We start from the raw sequence: 23270 nt of genomic DNA on the forward strand, positions 1-23270 counted from the left end.
GTGATTATAATAATAATACATTTTATTTATAGGGCATTTTTCAAGGCACTAAAAGAAACTTGTTTGATAAAAAATAATAATAATAAATTCTTAACGATCCATTTTCCTCCAGAGATGGACTCATGGATGTACAGTATAAGACCTTATAATATATCCATGGATGGACATTGCTCAGCTTCTAAGCAAACTTCATTTGCTGAGGTTGTGGTTGAAAGCTCTGGAAAAAGCTAATAAGGGGACCTTGACTTAAGAAACATTAGTTAAACTACTGTTTACAAGATCAAAATGAACTTGTTCTAACTCAACAAGTCCAGTTTACTGTATATTTGTTATTTCAGCAAACTGCTGTATATACATTGAGCAAAACTCAAAACATTTAAAGACAAGAAAAAGGGTAAAGAAAAGAAGAATGTGTAATTATTAATATTAGAAGGAGAGTGGCCTATCTACGCCAGTGAAAATAAAAGATGTAAGTCTTTATGTGAAACTATCTCAAAAATATAAGTATCTTAAAATAATGACTTAGTAACTCAAAGTAATGAATTAGTAACTCAAAATAATGACGTAATATATTAAATTAATGACTTAATAACTCAAAATAATGAGAAACTATCTGGTGCAACCCTACTAAGTCATTATTTTGAGATAGTGTCTCATACTTTTGACATACGAAGTCATTATTTTGAGAACGTTTTTCATCATATTAGTGGAAATGGGCTTCTGTAGTTGATCATTATTTTCATTATAGAGGAATGTGACAATTATTCTTAAATCACATTTTTTAAAAATCAAATTCACTCATTAAGTAACATTATATGCATTATCACAAAACATTAATTAATGATCTAAACATATGCAGATTATTATTCTGTCGATCGACCTACTGATTAATCAACTACTCGGTTCATCTCTAACACAGTTACTTTAATTAGCCTTTTTTTCCCTCCTTAGTGAAAATATGAGGAAAGCTGCTGCTCGGTGTGTAGCGGACACAATTGCAGTGCGCACACACTTCCTGATGGAGCTGCTCCTGCGAAGAATAAAAATACACTCCTAGCAAAGCCTGCTAGACGAGTTGTGAAAAAAGTTATGTTTGGTCTGTCGGGTGGATAGAGAAAGACTAGTTTGAATAATGGACTTTATTCTTCGATTTCTTCGCACATGAATAACAGAAGGTATCCCAATGTCCAGAGAGCCGGCGCTGGTGACAAGTCAACTGCGAAGGGGTTGAGTTGTTGAAGCTAATAAGTCCCCGGTAGCTAGCGTTAGCACCCAGGCCAGCTAATATAGCCTACTGTAGGCCACGAAAAGCTTGTTTTTTTAACTTGCGGCTGTGATATGGTTATGTTACTGTAAGTGTGTAACCTTGCTTTTCGTATGCCGCAAGCTACCTTTCAATACTCTTGACTTTCTGTGACAGTTTCATGAACAGCTACGGTTAGCTCAGCTAGTTAAGCTACGCGGTTTACCAGCGCATCACAGGTAGCCGACTGGAGGCTAACGTTATGTCATTCTGCTGTGTTTGACAGCTTGTGTTGCTATTTATTAAGCAGCCAACGTATTACTTACGTTGCTTAGCGATGTTACCGATTAACGACATGTTAGTTAGAGAGCGTGATAGCTGTCGTGAAGCAGTATTTAACACTCTTTTTGTCTGTCATTTGCATGTTATGCCTTCAGTAAGTTACTAGCTGACTTGGGCCAGTAATGTCTCTGACGTTACCATCTGCCGAAATGCTTGAAACACCTCCTGGATATCCATTTGAAGAAATTAACTATGAGGATATTGAAGTTGAGGAGGTGGGTGTATTTGTTTTTTATGCCTGCTGGCACTGACATGTCTCACTGAATGCTGTCGACCACAGTTCAAAACAGGTTGAGAAGCTGATACCTCTTGTCAACTGTCCCATTTTTCAGGTGGTGGGGAGAGGAGCTTTTGGGGTGGTCTGCAAAGCCAAGTGGAAAGGCAAAGATGTTGCAATCAAGACCATTGAGAGTGAATCAGAAAGGAAAGCCTTTATTGTTGAGGTATTGTTGCCATCTTCATAAACAGAGTGTTAGTTTATCTTACTGCTGTTGTTGACATATTTTCAGACCAGATTTGACAGGGTTCCCACGGTCATGACATTCCTTGGAAAGTTATGAGATTAGAAAAACAGTTTTCCAGGCCTGGAAAAGGTTTGGAATTAGGTGAATGTTTTGGAAAAGTTTTTAGATACCCCTTACTTTTGCCATATCGAAAATCAGTAGATTTATTTAATATGAGTATACAAATCATCAATTTCTATATTAAGATTTTTAATATCTTCTAATATGTGATCTGGGGTAAAATATTATGGAATAGTTATAGAAAAGTTTTGAAGATTCATTGGTAAAAATGTGTGGGAACCTTGATTTGATATCAGAGGTTCACTTATTTCACCTGTTTTCCATTCCATAAATATCACACACACACAATGAGAGGCTAGATGAGAAATGTGTATACTTTGAAGGTGTTGAACAGCATGAATGGAGGTGGAGTAGTGAGTAATTATTCCCCTTTGTCTGCAGCTTCGGCAGCTTTCACGTGTGAATCACCCCAACATTGTGAAGTTGTATGGCTCTTGCAATAATCCAGTAAGTGAATCATAATTCTATCACTGCAACAATTCTCTTAATATGCTGCACTAAGTACAAAGCCCCATTGATGATGCACTAGTAGGTTGAATCTGAGAGTTTCTGAAAGTTTTCTTTGCCACCTCAGGTCTGCCTTGTGATGGAATATGCTGAAGGAGGGTCGCTGTACAATGGTGAGCATAACATGTTGAACTAGAGAGAACAATACCAGTATGACCAGATACGGCATTTGTTCCACTTTTTGCTACTTGTGAAATGGACACAGCCTTGCACAGACATGAGAAGCAGCCCTGTTCAGTTGACCCACCCTCCCACTGTTTGCATGTTCAGTCATTTGTCCAGTTCCTTTATAACCCCCCACACACACACACACACACACACACACACACACACACACACACACACAGAGGGCCGAAATACACCAGGCACAGACGTGGCGCGACACGTCTGTAGCAGCGTGGCCACAGCAGAGCATAGCCATTATAATCAAGCAAAGCTGCGAGGAAGACCACAGAAACCACACACGGCGCAGCTCATGTGTATTTTTGCATGGGTCGTTTTTTTTCTCTATTCACAAATATGCAGCCCTACAACAGGAAGAAGAACATTAAATAAATACCTCATAGTAACAGAGGCAATGCAATGCAGCATGGTATAAATTCAGTAGCAGTTAATACAGCCTTGCATAAGCAACTGCATTGTCACGTGGTAAACACTCAGCATGCATGCAGTGATGGAGTCAGAGTTGGTGTAGCAGGTAGAAAACGACTCCTCTCCGCCTACGTGATGCTCCGTGTCACTGTCTGGTGTATTTAAGCTGTAAGAGCCTGCACAGTGACATGAAGTGCAGACTTGTTTTACCCTGCATCTGATATCCAAACACACCTGAAAAACACTGAGGACTAAGAGACAACTACATGCAGCAATTCTGTTATGCCTTATTAAACATACGTGCCAGTTTTGACAGGAACCTGCATTTAGTGTGCTAGTGTAGCATCACCTCACAACTAGGCCTGGGTCTTATTTAAAAACTGAGTACTTCATTGATACCCATCATGTGAATAGAAGCATTAAATTGCATAAAATGCCACCACTCCTCCACATCGACATGATCAGATTTTTAGACAAATGCATTTTGAAGGTGTTTATGTTATTATTTATTAATCATAGAACACTTGCATTGATTGGCTGTGAGCTATTCCATACAAATAGTCATATATTCTAGGATGGATTGCAGGTATCGTTTGAAGGGAGATATTTTATTACTACTTGGTATCAATTTATTTCAGTCGATACCTTAAAGATATTGAATGACGATACCCAGAGACAGTGACTTGATGTGAAAAGACTCTTCTGCCAGTTGCATATGAGAAATAAACCATAGTCTCAAACTTGCTACATAGTTGAAAGAACATCTCTTGGAATCAAAAATGTGAGATTATAACCTTCATAAAAGTCAGATTTATTGCAGGGCAGTAATGGAGGCTTGCATTAGGTTGTACAAGTGTACTTAATAATGCTCTCTAATTAATCATCTCTAATTTAGTTAAATACACACAGGTTATAAACAAATCCAGAAGTTACAGAAACCTTTTTGGAACAGGAAATAAATATGAACATTCAAAAAATTATCCAATAATTTAATATTTGTACACAATGTTGCTGTGAAGTGAAGGGTTCATAGTGACATGTGAGGAGTGCTGACTTTGATTTACACCTTCAGATAAAGTGGTTAAGATAATCTGGATAAACTACCAGCTTGTTTACAACCCGTCTGATCATCAGACTGCTCCGCAGACCGCAGATTACAATTACTTTAGTCACGACATATAACTGTAAGACTGCAAGACTGCAGCAGCTCATAGAATATAAAACACACAGGTTACTATAAAAAACACTGACTACAAACTCATGTTCAAACACATGAAGATAAGGATGAGAGGGATGATGACAGTAGCCAGTGCTCCATTTCATGTCATGTAGAATCAGACTATAGGCTATAAACTGAAACTCTTCAAAATAAATACATAAGAAAACAAGAAACAATTTTAAAAAGCAACAGTAAGTAAATAAAATACTCTACATTAATGACCAAAACTGTGCCTTCATATCAAAATTCACACATGCAGGTCGAGGCTTTTTTTAACTCTAAAAGAAACAATGCAGGTATTTCATGTTTCAAACTTCTAATAAGCCCTTTGTTATAATAAATCTTTGTTTTCCCAACATATCCCTGATTCAAGCAGGTCCTATTCCCAACTTCTTTTTTTTTTATGACTGACAGCTTTGATTATTACTGGGATGTGAATCCTGTAATGAGGGACTTCCTGCTGTGCTTCACACTGAATCTCTATCAAAGTTTGTTCTCAGGAGCTCCAGTGTGTTTCCACAAACTTTGATGTCATTCAGTTGAGTTGAGAGCAGTGTATTCTCAGTGTTCCCATCTGGAATTAAATTATTATTGGAGCTATATCAAACCTGTGTGTGTGTGTGGGTGTGTGTGTGTGGGGGTGTTATTGTGTGTGTGTGTGTGTTTGACGATGTGTTAAAACACTACAGGGCCCAGCCGCCTGCTCAGTTTTTTTTTTTTTTCCCTCTGGAGGTTTTCTTGTGTGTCGGTGGTGGTGGTGACTGTGTTCTCTTGTCCACAGTGCTGCATGGTGCTGAACCCCTCCCCTATTACACTGCTTCCCATGCCATGAGCTGGTGTTTTCAGTGTTCCCAGGGCGTGGCCTATCTCCATGGCATGAAACCAAAGGCTCTCATTCACAGGGACCTCAAGCCACCCAAGTATGCTCCTCCTTCACCTCTCACACTCTCTCGTCTCCTGTCTCACTGAGCCAAAGTGCCTTGTGGCTTCCTTTTTGTTTCATTTCATTCTTGTTCAATAATTAAAAAAAAAAACACCACACCACACTTAATTTAGTCCAGGTAATCTGATGTTTGGAGCCAGATGTGTTCAGCTTTCTATGGCTCTGTTTAAACACCTGGCATTAACATGTGTGTGGACAGCAGATCCACAGCTGTTTACACCTGTCTCTAGGATGCATCTCCAGCTTGTGTCCAGATTCTCCTGCTGTCTACATCACTTCCACGAGGAGTTATTACCACAGTCAGCACCACATTTACTTTTAGAGCTTAAGAGCGAAGAGCTAATAAAAATGTTACAGGAATATATATACTTCAACTGTTTACCAAAACATTAATGAAGTATTTTCCTGTGTCGTCCTGACTTAGGACACATCAACTCAGGTATATTATCATTCAACACCAATATTACATTTGGACATAATGTTACTATTTTTGCTACTATTGTTTGTTTTATTGTTTGTGTACTTACTTGTTATTTATTGTTCTTTATTCTTTTGTTAATGTCAGGTGTAAACTGTGTCTATAAGTCAACACAGTACTGCAAAATGTAGTGTAGTGTGTTAAAATGAACAGCAAGTAATTGCCTCAGGTTAAAATGTGAATCTTCTGATGGTAAAAGCATGTTTACATGTAAATATCAAATGTCTTAATGTGTTTAAGACTGGGAGCTACCACTTTTCCTTTGTTGTAGGGGTGTGTTTTTATGTAATATCACAGCACTGTGTTTCTGCACCTCCACTCCCTGTAGTGCTTCTTTCTCCATTCAAGCCATTACTTAAATTGCTATTATATTTATACATTTATCAGTAGCATGCTTAAAGAACATGCAAAACCATGAAAGACTGGAGAAAGTAGGTTACGTAAAAGAGTTCAGCAGATCAGAACCAGAATTCATCAGACAACTGTCTCAGATGAGCAGATTCCATCCTGCTCCGCAAACCTTTTTGTCCTGTTTGTCTGATGTTTATTTTGACAAATGAGCTTTTAAGCTGGTTTCAGATCAGAGAAAAGCCTTTCATTCAGTCAGTGTTTCAACACAGTTGGATTACTTTTCAACTTGAATTTATTCCTGCCATTACTTTACCTCAGATGTAAAATCCTACCTCATACTATCCTAAATGTATGAACACAGTATTATAAACTGCTAAAATTAGCCCTCCTGGATACTATTTAACAGTTGCAGCAGCATCTGAAAGCAACATGTTCCATATTAGTTTTGACTGTTATTTCAGTGTGAAGCTCCACGGTAACACTGCTGGATGTTTAGACCCCAGAGGTTGTTTGCCACACTGTGATGGAAAGAAAGCTGCTGGCAGGACTCTCAGGGAATGATCAGCTGGTCTGTTTCCTAGATAACTGTTGTGGAGTTTCTAGGAATAAATAGGTCATGCATTGTGACAAATAGTGAACTCTGGTTTATTGTGCTCCACTGTATTTATAAACTCCATTTAATGTTCCTTCCTAGAGTTTCTTTTGATATATTGTTCAGTTTAAAGCACATAAGCTGTTGTAGATGATCATGTGATGCTATAAATACATCATCAACTTACATTTATTAAACATCTCAGTTAGTAGTAGTGGTATATTTTTATAGCTTTTGTTTTTTATGACATGCTCAATATTTTCACCTTTTCTTGACTCACGAATTCATGAAATAATCTGAAAGAACAATCACTTTTTGGCTGAATTGTTCACAGTTATTGATCACATGAGGAGCCACGGTGCACCTGTAACTGTTAACAATATCATCTTTTACTCCACAAACCAGTTTTTTCCTTTTTAATGTTGAAAGTGTGTGTGAGAGTGTGTGTGAGAGTGTGTGTGGGGCTTCTAACGTGTGTTTTTGTGCTTTCTCTCTCTTTTCAGTCTTCTTCTAGTGGCGGGAGGCACTGTGCTCAAGATATGTGACTTTGGAACAGCATGTGATATTCAGACCCACATGACCAACAACAAAGGAAGTGCAGCATGGATGGCCCCAGAGGTATTTGAAGGCAAGTATGAATTGTGGCATTCCAACTATTTGAAATGCTGTGTGGATACCTTGCCCCTCACTTTTTGTGTGATATATATCCAATTGCTGCTTTTTTAAAACCAATTTCTTTCACCATTCTCACATTGAAAACATCTCTCCCGTTACATCCTCTCAGCCCCCCCCCCCCCCCCCCCCCGAGCATCCAGGCTTTAATTCTTGATTCATCACGGGCCGCCTCACTTTCCCGCTTTTATTGATGACACTAGTGAGAAGTGGTGGCTTTATTTCCCCCGGGAGATGCTGCTGTAGAACATGTGATCACATTCAGCCAGTAGTCTAATATATTTCTACATGATGAGCCATGCTCTTAGCGATGGGAGGAGGAGGATGTGGAGGGGGGGGGGGGGGGGGGGGGGCAGGAGGAGAGAGGGATTAAGCTTTAGTCATTATCTTGTTTTTGGAGACAACTAAGTCACTTTCACCCTCTCACTGAACTCTCTGCAACTCGTTAGAATCGAGTGTGAAACGTGATCAGAACGCCTCACAGCAGCAACTTTTTAAAATAGGTGATGTGCACTTTCACTCCGCCGTAATAGGTCTGGTAATTAAGCAACAGAGGAGCCGTTGCTCGGTTAAAATCACTCCTCTCTTATTTCCATCCACCTCCCTTCTGCAAGCAGAAAGGAGATAAAAAAGCTCTGGTGCTTTCCCATGCACATCCTCGCTCTCATCTCAAATGTGCCACAGGGAGTTACTTTTATCAGTCAGCCGGCGATGTCAAACCGGAGCCTCTTTTTTTTTTTTTTTTTTTCTTGTGTTTGAAAGAGGACCTAAGTGTTGCTGCCGGTTTTTCCTTCTGTACTTCGCAGGCAGCAATTACAGCGAGAAGTGCGACGTGTTCAGCTGGGGGATCATTCTCTGGGAGGTGATCACGCGCAGGAAGCCCTTTGATGAAATCGGAGGACCGGCTTTCCGCATCATGTGGGCCGTGCACAACGGTGAGTCACAGAAAAGGGGAGGTCGGGGTTCAGGGATGCAACATGTCTGGCTGTCAGTCTACACAAAACGTTCCTGCACATCCAGGCTCGCCAGGGAGACTGGAAAATTAAGAAGAGAGCGTCCACCTGTGCAGCACTCCCCCTGCAGTTAATTCTAATTCAGAGGCAGGTGGAGGAGAATACCAATGTGCTGCTAATAATACCCTGAGACACATTTCATATTTTTCAAACCCTGAATCTGCCTGCCTGAGTCATTACTGGCTGAAGTGGGGTTTAGCATAAATTTACAGTATCTCTTCACTCGCCAGAAGTTATTTGTTGCTCTGACTGCATGCGAACAATCACTTTTATTTGTTTTTTTTTACTATTCAGGCACAAGGCCGCCTTTAATCAAGAATTTACCCAAGCCCATTGAGAGCCTGATGACTCGCTGCTGGTCTAAAGACCCCTCTCAGCGGCCTTCCATGGAGGAGATAGTGAAGATCATGACTCATCTAATGAGGGTAATCCGTCCTCACACGCTGCCTCACCATCTCTACAGAGCTTTTATTAAACCGGAGTGAGTGAATCAGTAAACCTGACAGAGTAGCTCACTCATGGAGAGCACAATGTAACGTGGATGGAGCGGCTCCGCAGGAATGTTTGTCATACACGACTTGCATCAGCTTACACACACATGTTACAGATGTTCTAGCAGCCTGACTTCCACATCACTTTGCTTTACAACAAAGACTGAGACATGGCAGACTGAAACAACAAGAGAACACTTTGTTCATGTTCATTGTTGCCTTTCACTTCTGGTTTGTTTCTGGTCACATTGTTTCATTAGAAGTGAACACAGGAAGAAACACAGTCTGACTGATAGCTTACTCATTGATTAGACATCATCAACACTATATGGAGTATTATTTGTCCAGACTGGAAGTAGACCTCATTTGTCACGAATAATAATGAACAGCTAGAAGAAGTACAAAAAACAAATATTTTGTAGTGTAATATTACTGCAGGGGTAAATCATGTGGTTGCCATGTTTCACTTACAACACTCCAAATAACACACAGTAATGATCTCAGGCTATTACACACAATAAGCAACAGCTACAGATCTTTTAGAAGACTGATGTCATGACTGCTCTTTCAAGCTGCTTGCCAGTGTTTCACATGTATTTCTTTGATGTATTTTAGTTCAGGATATGTTAGTACGACTGATATATGACTGATGCTGAATTGAAGATATGTTTAGTAATCATATGGAATTAACCACACTAATGAATAATCCTTCCTTCTGATTTGTGTTTCCAGTACTTTCCAGGATCTGATGAACCGCTACAATATCCATACCAGTATTCAGATGAGGGACAGAGCAACTCTGCAACAAGTACAGGTACAAGAGTCACCAGCAGTAGTCCAAGTATAGTGACTGTTACCCATCACAGAATGATGTAGGATGTTTCATTAGTTTATGTATTGATCTATATGTGTAGGTATAGATGATGGAAGGCATGAAGGGTTAGGGTTTTATTTTCATTGACATCTTCAGGTCACTTTATCCGCAGTTACAATTAGAGGTAGACTGATAGTACACATTTTTTAAAAGCCAATTTAATAAGGATATTTTAGAGCAGGAAAAGCACATAGCCAATTAATTGATCAATATCACCCTCCCCAACCCCCTACCCCTCCACCGCTAAAAAATAGGGTACACAACCCTGGATAACTGTTGAACTGAACATATAAGCCAAAGCAATACATACCTAAATGACCTAAACATCTGGATCTCTGAACATGAAAGTCAAAGTAATAAATACCTAAAAAATCTACATGAATGATTCATGTTGCACTTTAATAGAGGGGGGGGGGTGAAGTAATCCTTCATGTTCTTGTGAGTGATCTCACTGTGTGCCATAAATAATAATAATAATCACTGAATAACACTACTTAAACAAGGCTTTCTCATGAGTTCAAATCACAGTACATGTCTTTATCTCAATCAGCCTGGTTATTTATCAGTACTCTTATCAGTTCAGAACAAGTTTACTAGAGATATTTTAAGTACAGATAAATATTATTTCTATTGCAGCAACAGTAATGTTTAAAACAGCAAAGTCACATATAAACTCAGTAATGTCTCACTGGAAACAAATGTCAGTAGAACACATTTATTCCACACATCAAAATGCTGAGTGAAGTTTAGAATAATGAAGAACACAGACATCAGTTACTATCAGTCATCATGCTGTGATTCACTGCCTATGGGTACTGCTGGTGGAGAGGAGGGGGGGGGGGGCTGCTGTCTCAGCCTATAACTAAGTTCATAAGAATTTGCCAACTCTTAAGATTGATGACAAACTAAAATAAACAGTGAGTCACAGACTACGTACGTACAGCTTGCAACAATTCACTTTTAGCTTAACCAGCGCACTTTGTAAAACATACTGAGAGACTATGAGACAGAGCATGTGGAATTATCACTGTTCATGCTTGTTGAACATGCAGTTTGATAAAGTACTTATTGGCTCTTTACCTGTCAGTCTTCAAATTGAGCCCCACTCTCAGTGGAACACAGCAGAGGACAGAGAAGCAGCATGACAGTAGTAGAGACTCTCACTATAGTCTTTTATTCTTTTTATTCGGCTTAGTCTCTGTGAAATAACAGTGGTAGCGAAATCTCTGATTACTTTGACTTCATATATGGAGCCTGCATGCAAAAAGCTGATGACTGACCCCACGTCAGCCACTATCAGAGCCATATTCCACCAATGCCAATAGTTTGTGATCAGCCCCGATTATTCAACCAAACCAATGAATCTGTTGACCTCTACTTGCACCTGTCCATACAGTGAGTAGAAACACTGATAAGGAATCACTTCAGGAGAGTTTTATCTTTTTTATTGTACTGTAGGTGACATATTTTATAAGGTTCACTACTTAGTTACAACTCATTTATTACCCAAGTGACTGAAAATCCTGCTGCTGTTTATGAACAGAAATAAAACATCAGACTTCTCAGTAACATTAACTCCATAGCATTTTTGTCTTATTAAAATGGATTTTTTTAACAATGTGATGTCTAATAAAGGCAAAATCGTGCACCACAGTTGACAAAGTATAACCACTATGAAACATGCCTCCTGTTCTTTGTGTTGGGGAATAACAGGTTCATACGTGGACTACACCGGCACCAGCACAAGCAACAAAAGCGACGCAAACATGGAACACAGCGATTCTCAAGGGAGCAATGACACTATCAAGATTACGCCTCAGTTCGCACCTCACTTCAAGCCAAAGGCAAACCAGTTCAAACTTTGCTCTCTTTACAATAAATAATAGACGAATTCAGAGAAGAGTTTGTAGTGAAAGTCTTTTGCTGATGTGTTGTTTCAGGGAGACCCAAGAACTCTGCCTCTGTCCAGAGGGGGCAGCGTGGAGAGTCTGCCTTCACGGACACAGTGTCTGGCTTCCTCAGACAGCAAAAGAATGAGCGCTGACCTGTCAGAGCTGGAGCCCAAGATGCCATTTGCACCTTCAGGTAATGTCAGAATACTGCACAGCATCGAGCAAATCATGGAAAAGCAGGAAGAAGAGCATATAGAGAACATTGGCATGATTTTTTATAATTTTTAAAGTTTTTTTTTTTTTTGTTTTTGTTAAATTTTTGGAGAAAATAATTGCACACAAAAAAAAAGGCATGCAGCATTATTATCAGTTACTGAGGTGAGTCTTTGGAGTGGAATGAAGCCTTTCCTGAATCGACAAGAAGCCGCTCTCCTGCCACCACAGAGTCAGGATGTCTTTCATGTGCTTTCATCACTTTTAGGTGGATTGATTCTTCATATATGAGTGTAACCATGTACCCCCCCGAAACACACCATCTCCCCTCCTTCAAAAGGATTGACACAAAGGAGCACACTCACCAAAAATTAAACCCTGAGGAGCTCTCATATGTAGTTTAGATTTCAATTTCAGTATGATTGAATTAAATTTGAGCACAGACTGTATGTATTTTTTAATATTTTCATGTTAATGAATATAAGAGTGAATGAATATAGAGTTGCATCAGCACCCTCTGTCCTTAGATTGCCTTGTTGTTGGACGCCTGCTGTTTGTTTGTTTGTGCTGAGAAATGTCATGCGGTAGCTACGGTTACCACTCTGCAGCGTCTGGAATGGACAGGGGGGGGTATGCATGCCGCCCTTGCATGTAGCCCACTGTATGCTCAGTATGCACGTTGTGTGGCCTACATTTCCAGTTCCAGCTGTGGGCCCCCCCCCCCCTCCTCCCTCCGCAAGTCTTGAGTCCGCATGCTTGTTGTGTCCGCAGCTGTATGTGTGTGTGTGTTTTCGCAGCACGTCCGCAGTATAAACGAGGCCACCGTAAAACCGCATCATTCGGCACCATTCTGGATGTCCCCAAGATCGTCGTCACAGGTATCACTGGACCACCGGGCTACCCTGGTGATCGGGTACAGCTGGCTTGGCCGAGGCCGTGGGGTTGCTACCGCTCCGCTCTGCTCTGCTCTTGACGCTGGCCTTCTCATGAGTGTCACTCCTGTATGATACCAAACATAGAATCACAACATGTTAAGTTCTTTGAAAGGGCAGAAAAATCTAATCATTGATTCGGTCCTGGAGTGACACACATCAGAGTGGCCTCATGTCCCCCTTTTGTCTTTTGTGATTTTTGTTTAGTCAACAGAAACAGAACATGAGTCTTCTCTTCTTCTCATCTGCAGACACATTTTACACCCCCCCCCCCCCCCAAAAAAAACAATAGTTCTAATAAATCAATCTATCCCAGAGGTTGATGAAGTCTTCCCATCAACACTTTCTTTGTTTTTTTGCTGACTGGAGGAAACCCAATCAAGTGGATGCAGATGAGCTAAGATTCCTAACTCATGGGCCTGTCCTCTCTGTCATCTCTCTGGCTTGGCTGCAGCAGATCATGGGTAGCAGGAGTAAATCAGTGCATCAGCGCTCTTGCATTACAGCTCGTCCTTGTCTTTCAACACCATAGAGGACACAGACGGAAAAGCATGGCTAATTTTTTTTTTTCCCTCCCTCTTGCTCTCTCTCTTGCTCTCTTTACATCCATTAACTTTGAAAAAGTCATTTTGATTAATTTCTTTCACATTGAGGGTCAGAGCTATTATTCCAAGCAGAGATACGGATGAAAGGAATGGGGACAGCTCTGGATGTCAGTAAAAAAAAAAAAAAAAAGAATAAAAAGGGGCTTCTATTTTGGAGCCTTGCTGAATGAGTGGCTAATTTAATCCAGTGACTCAGGGAGTCAGCTGCTGCATGTTATTAAAGGTAGGGCGCTCGTCATCGCATGTGCACACCTGCACATCAATAGTTTCCCACAAGCATACAAGTCCTTGGTGGCCAATGAGTCAGGGCATGACAGTATATAGAAAACTCTGGTACAGTATGTTTTCAGTACATCTGATGAAACAAAAGAAATGCTAAAGGTGACATGTTCTGACTTTTATTTTGAAAAATATAAATTAATCTCATCTCTGCTCATCTGACCTGAATCTTAAATGACAGCACTCTAATGTTGGCCATAAAAACAAGGCTTGTATATCACTAATGCACCGTCTTTATATTTGCATTTACTCAAATATAAAATAATTGAGTCCATTAAGACAAGTGCAGCATGTCTGTAATGAAGTTAAATCGAGCTTTGGTGCTCATTCTCAGTTAAAACTCACTTTTTTCCCACCTCATTAATGATTGATATCAATTCAAGTATGTAACTGAAACCAAATATCATTTTAGTCTCTCAGGTTACAATCACAAAGCTCTCTGTAGTCCTGCATGTCCGTCCACAGGTGATGAGAGCTGCAAGGACACTGGCTAACTCCTGAACTGCAGCTTGTACATAATGAACCAGAGACAGCTATAGTTCTAGTCTGTTCCACTACTTCCTCTTCTGCTCCTGTGTCACTGTAACTTATTGGGAAACTGTAATGTTCTCAATACAGACAGCAGTGACTGTAAATGAATATACAGTAGTGAGTGTATACTGTTACATCCATGAGCTGATCAGACTAAGAGACAAACAATATCAACAGTTCACAATGAATCCAGGTATCATTACATCCATGTCATCATTGAAACAGCTGAAAAATGCTGACGGACAGAAAAGAATTGGCATCTAAATATGCAAACTCAAAAGTTCAGTTCATGGTTGCAGCAGTATATTCTACTCAGTATATAACAATAACATACAGAAAGTGAAAGTATGTTATTAGAGTGTTGTGTCTCTGGTGTGCCATAGACAGAGTTTATAGTCCATCTAGAACAGTAAAAACCAGACGTGTGTAGAGTTGTGTGGAATAAACCTCATTCAGTCCCAATACATATGAACTAGTTGTGTATATTGCTGATATGTGACACCCTGGGAATTACAGGCTGAAAATACAGCAAATCATCAGGTTTTCACTCAACAGCAATGATACGTTGTGTGTGTGAGAGTGACACAGTGCTGTCAGCAGTCATATTAATGAACCACAATCAAGAGTGTTTCATGTTAAACACTAATATATCTTTCAAATCCTGTGATGACATACTAGTAAATGCTCACATGAGAAGACATGAATCTGCTGTACTTCCCCTATTATGATAGTATTAGTCCTTACAGGTACACTCATTCATATGCTTTAGTGGAAATGGTTAAAAAAGGAAAAACTGGAGGAAATTAAAGACTTTATGCGACTCTCTTCCAGTTCTTCTCAAAGCAGATAGATCAAGAGAGAGTGTTTTAATACCTGCTGTGTACCTGAGCAGCAAATGAATGAGTGACTTAGGAAGGACAGCAACTGCCAGCTCCCATGACCCCCCCCCCCCCCCCCCCCCCCAAAAAAAAAAAACACTTCCCGGCGCCCTCGCCCGCCTATCAAACCAAAGCGGCGAGTCAACGCTAACCCGTCACATGCTCAGGCTCAGCTGTCGATGCGGATAGGTTCGGTCTAGCTGTGATGTATGCGTATATGTTTTTGTTGTGCACTGTCAGCGCCGCGGTCACGTTGCACAGCACATGTCTGACAGGCCCGGGACGTTAGAGGGTCCAATCAGTGCAGCTGTCTCTGTTGGGTCTGGATGCCCCCCCCCCCCCCCCACCCCCTCTAGCGACAAGTGAACACGGGCTCCGATCCTACCCCCTCTACCACCACCACTACTACCACTACCACTGCCACCATCACTAACTGCAAACTCTTTTGGCTCATTCTTTCTTCTCTGTGCTCCTTGTCCCTCCATCCTGTCCGCAGCCACATGCGAGCCTCAGAGACGTCGGTCCGTGCAGGATCTGCCGGGCATCGGCACAGAGTCCAGCCAGGTAAGAAACAATCATAGACAACATATGAATGTGTTGTTTTTTGTGTTTTTGGTTTTGTTGCCAGCATAATGTTGCTACAAAGCAATTTAAAGGATATGGTCACAATTTTTCAGGTCTTTGGATCTTAAAACAGCAGTCTAGAGTCCAAATGAACACTGAAACCTGTTCTTGCTGTAATAATTCCTACAGTTCATACTGACCATTAGAAGATCCATTCATAATGCACTTACAATGGAAGTGATGGAGTCATTTATTTAAATCACAGAGCAGCACAGACCATCTCTTCCATTGAAAGCACATTTGAAGGAGATCTTTTAATAGTCAGTATGAACAGGAGGAATGATTACACAGTGAACACACTGAATGTTCATGTGGGCTTCTGGCTGTTGCTTTAAGATGGGAAAAACTGTGAACCTGTCCTTTAACTAGCTAGTAACTTAGAAATTTAGCTTCAAATTTCAACCCAGCCCACTCAGCTGTCAATCACAAACAGCCCGCCCACTCAGAGCCTCAGAGCCAAAGACATTATTCTTCCTTTCAATTATTTAAAAAAAAGTAAATAAATGAGAAAATGACAGTTATTTCTGACTACAGAGGTATTTGACTGGACTTTTGATTCCAGTTAACATGGAAGTTAATAAATAGCTTTGATCTAAAGCTACCTGTTGTTTACCTGAAATGCTAACTGTAATCTAGATTAGCTTCACCTAATCAGTTACAGATCACTTTATGTTTTAATAACTGTAGATAAAAAAGTTGAACTCTACCAAACGGGTTTATTTCTGCTCTCCTAATCTACTTGATGTTTTTTGGTTGCCGCTTTCATCATTCCTTTTTTTTTTTCATGCGGAGGATGATGGATGTTTTTACTGATGTCATCTTTCAAAAGGATTAGATATAGTCTTTGTCAAGAGAGAGAAATCCTCGGGGAGAGAAAATGTCATGGATTGACACGTGTTTGATGTGTCAGCTCTGGGAAGATGGAGACATCAATTGCGAAACCACCCCCTCCTCACACACACACACACACACACACACACACACACACACACACAGCTTCAAATAAGCTTCTTTGGCTCAGAGCGTTTCTGCCGCTTTCCCAAACATTTGTCTCCATTTGTTTAGTAGGAAACCCACATCTCATCTCTCTGCAGTCAAAAGTTCACACAGAGTTCAGCAGAAAGACTTTGTACAAAAATACTGTTGCTAAGAGACTTTGTGCTGTGCTGCCCTCCACATTGTCAGCAGTGTGACAGCTGACTGATCGTTGAGTTTTTGCTTTCTGTCAGTTTGTGTCTTCTTTTTTTTTTTTTTACACAGTTTGCTTCACATACTAGAAACTACAGACACAGTGAAACACTGCATATTGATAAGCATGTGCTGTTATACAACTGCATACTGAATAATCCTGTGGTATTCCTATTGTTCATGATTTGGTTTTATTGTATTACATTTGGCTGAACTGAAATTTAGCTGTATGTTCCAATATTGTAATAGATGACACAGAGATGGTTAGCCACATTTTGGTTTTTACCTTTTGCTCTACAGCTGTCCATCAAACCTGCACACTCTCAGTTTTATGTATGAATTCTGCTAGTATGGACAAACAAATTCACCCAAATATCAAACACATTTTCAAAGTAAAGATCCACTCCAGACAAGTTCCACAAAACAAGTTAAATAACCTCATTAAAGTTCTTAAAAAGACATTTGTTCATTTGACCGCATTTTTAAATCATCAAGAATCTATGCTCATCTCACACTCATAAACCAGTGGACATACTGAAAAGTCCACTCTTTCCCAGGCTAGTCACACTTACAGATACTCTTCTGTACTGAGATTTAAGGAGAACTCAGCAGATGAATGTGAAAACAAACTGTGCTCATACAGTAGCAGTGAAGAACATGTGAGTGCTGTTGTACAGTACATCATCCTGCTGAGAGAAGAAGTAGAAGTTAAAGCTTTCAGCCTGTTGAACATTCTCAGTGGCTGTGGTGTAATTAATCCAATAAATGGCATCATTAAGGCAGTTACTGTGAAATAAATGTTAAAGAAATGAGAAATACAGACTTTGAATCATTGATAGTGTCTTCTAATGGATTCCTGTTTAATGAATGTTGGTACTGAAGATATTGTGTACGGTATGGTCAACAGCAGCCTTTTCATTTTCAGTCCTGTTCTCTAAGTCCCACAGTCCTACATGACTGACAGTGTTTGTTTTTGTCTCACAGGGGAGCAGGAACAGCAGCCGATCCTCCAGTCCTAGTGTGAGGATGATGCCTGATAAGACAAGCAACAGAGGCTACTACTCCCCTGATGACCCCTCAGGTACTACACTACATTAGCATCACTTACAGTTCACTAACATTTTTGACAGGATGCAAATCATAGAAGTGTTTGAGTGTAGACTAGCTGTGTGAATACAGTGAAATTACTGTCACTTCTGTAGTTCAGTTAACTCAAATCTCACATCTACTGTAAAAGTATCAAATTCTGTACTTAATCCACCACAAACAAGCTCACAGGTCACAATGGAAGCACACTGACCTCCTCTCTTTACAACACTTCAGTTGCTTAGTTAGCAGCAGAGCTTGATTGACAGCTCTTTGCAGCAGCCACCCACAGTGTGTTTGAACCAGCATGAACATATACTGTATGATAGTCAGGTTAATGTTACTGAGGCTCATAGTTGTTATAGTTAAGAAAGAGAAGTGAAGGTTGTATTTCACAGCTGGAATGATTGATTGAAATGGGGCCACAGCTATCAGTCACAGCTTAAACACGCCGGCTGTAAAAGCATCAGTGTCATTGTGGCCACATGTTGTAAATCTGTCCGGCTGCACTGTAGACGATTTACGGTGCTGATGAGGGGGCGGGGGGTCAGGGGTGTTTTCCTGAAGAAAGGACCTGTGGTAACTCATACTGAAACCTGAGGACATAACTGACAAGAGTTCCTGCACAGTCATGATGAAAAAATAAAACATCTCCCCGCTCTTTCTCTCTTCCATCAGACACCAATGGCTCAGACAACTCCATTCCCATGGCTTATCTGACCCTGGATCACCAGCTGCAGGTACGCCATCCTATCAGCTGCCAAGCACTGCATGATTCAGTTCAATATCAGTGAGTCAGGTCATCTTAAAAGTCGATTTAACAGCTATGTGCATGTTTATTTCCAGCCTCTCACTCCTTGTCCCAACTCCAAAGAGTCCATGGCCGTGTTTGAGCAGCACTGCAAAATGGCCCAAGAATACCTGAAAGTGCAAACAGAGATCGCCCTGCTGATCCAGAGGAAGTAAGTCCAAGCTGCACCTCTCACCACTTTTTCACGTGTTGACTTCAAGCCGAGCACATGTTGTATGTAGAACTCATGAGTCTATTAACTACATCCAAAAGTGTTAGTGTTCTGAAGAATCATTATGCAGCTATGCAACATGTGAAGAAAATATATAGACTTTTTTTCCAGTCTGGCTTGAATACTCATTCTAGTTTATTGCTTTTTCAATTAGTATACAAATAAATCAAATCAACACATTTTCATTTTTCCACTAACAGGAAATGATACAAGACAGAATGTCAAAAAGTGTGGTGTGTGAGTTATGTAATACACTGCACACATGCCCACCTGTACACTGAAAGGGTTGTTGGTGGCTGTAACACAGAGTCCACACAGAGAGAGGAGCGTGTCTACACAGGAGGCGTTCAGGTGCAGCGTTGAGCGTTGGTCACCCGTGCTTTGAAACGGAGAAAAATAGACGCGAAGCCTAAAAATAGTCTGACTGTGCAGACAGATGTATTGATTTGTACTGAAGTGTACTGTTCAATGCAGACACAGTGTCAGTGTTCCTCCTGCTTAAATATCTGCTCATGAAGCATTTTCAGTGGAAGTGAAGGAGGCTAATCTCTTGTCCTCATTCTGTGTCGACCTGTTTTCTAAAGTTCAGCTAAAGTTAATGTGGAGAAAAGAATCCCAAAGAGAAACAAGTTCAAAATCCATCCTCAACTAAAGCTTTAACCCTCCTGTTGTCCTCAGGTCAAAGAACGAAGGAAAGGAGTAAGGAGGGAGGGAGGGAGGGAGGGAGGGAGGAAGGAAGGAAGGAAGGAAGGGAGGAAGGAAGGGAGGAAGGGAGGAAGGAAGGAAGGCAGGAAGGAAAGGAGTAAGGAATAGAGGGAGGAAGGAAGGAAGGGAGGGAGGGAGGAGGGAGGGAGGGAGGGAGGGAGGAAGGAAGGAAAGGAGTAAGGAGGGAGGAAGATAAGAAGGAAGGAAGGAAAGGAGTAAGGAGGGAGGGAGGAAGGAAGTATGGAAGGAGGAGGGAGCAAAGAAAGAGGGGAGATGGCGAAGAACGAAGGAAAAATTAAAGAAAGAGGGAAGAAGGAAGGAAAGAAGGAAGAGTCAAAAGAGACGGGGTCAATTTGACCCGGGAGGACGACAGGAGGGTTAAATGTAGCAACAATGTTCCTATACAGTACACCTTAATGCACCAGTGACACTCTGTCCATTCACAATCACACATCTGCTGAGCTGAGCACTAGAGGCCCATACAGATATTAGGAAGACAACAAAATCCCATATCCATATATTGGCCGATAATCTTATATGTACAGAATTTATACATAAACACACATTTTTGGTCCCTCAAATGTAGTTATGAAACACTTGTGACAATATCATGATAATATCTGTCTGATATATGGATCAGCAGCAAATCTATCCAAATCATTTCAAAACAAAACTCAAAACAAAACTTAATAGATTTTTTTTAATGGAAACTGTTGAACTAACTGTGTAGAACCAACTAACATGCACAAACTACAGCATCACATCAGCCTCTTATAAGAGCAAAATCATCAGAGCTCAAAGGGTTAACCTGGTCTTCATGCGCTGTCTCTGCAGGAAGGAGCTCATCGCCGAACTGGACCAAGACGAGAAGGACCAGCAGAACACGTCCCGTCTGGTGCAGGAGCACAAGAAGCTGCTGGAGGAGAACAAGAGTCTGTCTACGTACTACCAGAAGTGCAAAAAACAGCTGGAGCTGATCCGGGTCCAGCAACAGAAGAGACAGGGCACGTCCTGATCAGACTCCCCGCCCCCCACCCCTAATATACAGACACATGAACTGCTACCACTCCACCCCCCCTCCACCACCACCCCACACCTGCACTATAAACATAACACTACCCACTCTCATGCTCTGCTCCATCCACACACACACACACACACACACACACACACAAGGACTCCAGCTTTGTAAAGAGACCTGCATTCTACTGTGTCCTGCATGTTGCATTGTAGACCACCCCCCCCCCTCCTCCATGACATCCTCTGTACATATATTTGCACATCTTCACAGAGTTTTCTGTGACTGCAGACCAAACAATCACTGCCCCCATGCTCCACCACCCACACCCTTCCCAAAGACCCCCGCCGCTGTGCTTACAGGACACACCTCTCCTCCTCCTCCTGCAGACCCCCAGCAGCGGCGTGCGCGTGGGCGGAGCGCCATGACGGCAGATCGGTGAGGGTGGGTCGTGCTTATGTGTGTTTCTACACGTTGCTCTCAGGACCTCTGGGCTGTCCGGTCAGTGCGCGCAACCCCTCCCACCCCCCCTCTGACGGACCGATTCACCCTCTCAGTGGCCTCCAGAATGTGAAAAACAAAACAAAACAAAAGACGGCTCTTGAGCAAAAAGTGTGAATCATATGCAGATGAGGACGTTTGAACTACAGTGAGTGCGTGTGGAATCCCTGTTATGCAAAACACACACACACACACACACACACACACACCTATGAAATCATGTATTTATCTCCAACCCCCCCCCCCCCTCCATACACACACACACACACAGACACTCACTCACTCCTTTTTTTTTTCTAGGCGTGAGAGCACACCTGTTTACTTCCTCAAGGTGTTTTGATGTATTGAGTGGAGAGCGGGACACACACACACACACACACACACAACTAGCTTCCACAGCAAAAAGCAGGAGCAGAGGATTCCCTAAAAAGAAAAAAAAACTTTTTATTTCGACTTCAGTATTGTTTTTGCGTGTAGATGTTTTTTTTTGTCTTTTCTATTCAGTAGTTCACTCTGTATGATAGCTGTTGTGTCATTTTTGCATTAGGACATATTTTCTCTGGTAACAGATAAAATAGAGGAGCCTATACCTCTCTATACAGTATCTAGTTTGTTTTTAGTTCACATGTTGCCTTAGAAGTTGCCTGCATTTTAAGTGCTTGACTTTGTTTTATGTGACATTTTAGCGGGGTTAAAAGCTTCCAAAAAAAAAAGACAAAAAAAAAGAAAAAGAGAGAGATATTTTTAATGTAACGGACATTGAATGAAGTTAGATTCTTCTTTTCCTGTCGGGAGTGAGAAGGATGTTTGTCAGTAAGCTGATCATGTAAATGTTTCCCCCCTCCTCAAGCTTTTACATCCAAAATAATGACTAAAAAAAAAAAGAAGGATTGGATGTGATGGGTGTTTTTTTTTTTGTTCGTTTGTTTTGTTTTCTTCTTGGTCTCATATCCCTCAAGTATTTTTGCACAATCACTTTGTTTTTGTCTGGTCATGTACAAATTTTATCTCTCATTTAAGCAATTCTGTTTTGTTTGTTTTTTGTTTTTTTTGTTGTTTTTTTTAAAAGTGAGAGATGTGACAAGTCCCACTTTTAAAACGTGTTACTGTACAGGAGGGGAAGGTTCAGTCGGTTCCTCTCCTGAGTTCTCTGTTCACTAAGAATTCATTTACCAAACTCACCACACTGTTGGAGTGTTTCCTATGCTGTTGGGAAATGAAGTACAGTTGAAGACAGTGAGCAAGGCATTATGAATAAACTGAATAGTGAAAAGATGCAGTGAGTGTTTCTATTGGATGCATGGACAGTATTTTGTGTCATTATTTATTGCTACCTAACCAAACACGCAAGTTTCATTAGTATAGCTTCATGTGTGCAGCAACTAAAACACATTTCCAAGCAATTAAATCAGTAATCTCTAGAAATATGAACATCACTGTCAGTACATGCTGTATTACTCAGGAATGGCGTTATTGCTTTTCTGACTGTCATGTTTGATGATTTAAACGCTTCTTTTCAATGTTTGTCAAAAGTTCAATTAAACTTAATTTGTCCCTGGAGTCTTGATAGACCTGCCAGAGCACATTGTTACTGCAACATGAAGCCAGCATGAGTCACACACTGAGGGTGTGACTGTCTGCTGTCTATTAATCATTTTACCTGTGAAATGACTGAGACATTACTGTTATGTCTTGTAAATGGACCGTACTTATATAATGTTTTCTAGTCTTTTCAACCACTCAAAGTACTTTTACACTACATGTCACATTCAGCCATTCACACACCATTGGAACAGCTACCAGGAGGAATTTGGGGTTCAGTATAATGCCCAAGGACACATGGACATGCAGACTGGTGGAGACCGCTCTACCTCCTGAGCCACAGCCACACCTTGT

General features: G+C 40.9%; 1 protein-coding gene across 3 annotated transcripts; it reads left to right on the top strand.

The window, feature by feature from the left end:
- Positions 1–1013: 1013 nt before the first annotated feature.
- map3k7 (mitogen-activated protein kinase kinase kinase 7) lies at positions 1014–22929 on the top strand. Of its 3 annotated transcripts, none has more exons than XM_053336464.1 (18): positions 1014–1226; positions 1681–1800; positions 1918–2028; positions 2551–2616; positions 2744–2789; positions 5268–5406; positions 7354–7482; positions 8333–8457; positions 8830–8960; positions 9759–9840; positions 11614–11744; positions 11841–11985; positions 12803–12883; positions 15727–15794; positions 18027–18123; positions 18807–18868; positions 18975–19090; positions 20690–22929. In XM_053336464.1, exons 2-18 carry the CDS (start codon positions 1708–1710, stop codon positions 20868–20870), a joined length of 1803 nt encoding a protein of 600 aa, XP_053192439.1. In that variant the 5' UTR covers positions 1014–1226; positions 1681–1707; the 3' UTR covers positions 20871–22929. The 3 variants fall into 3 exon arrangements, with proteins under 3 accessions (XP_053192439.1, XP_053192438.1, XP_053192441.1); XM_053336463.1 differs by having other exon boundaries at positions 1014–1175; XM_053336466.1 differs by lacking the exon at positions 1014–1226 and having other exon boundaries at positions 1247–1800.
- The last annotated feature ends 341 nt before the right edge of the window (positions 22930–23270 follow it).

Source organism: Scomber japonicus, chromosome 17 (assembly GCF_027409825.1).
Source record: "Scomber japonicus isolate fScoJap1 chromosome 17, fScoJap1.pri, whole genome shotgun sequence".
In the NCBI taxonomy this organism is placed as follows: Eukaryota; Metazoa; Chordata; class Actinopteri; order Scombriformes; family Scombridae; genus Scomber; species Scomber japonicus.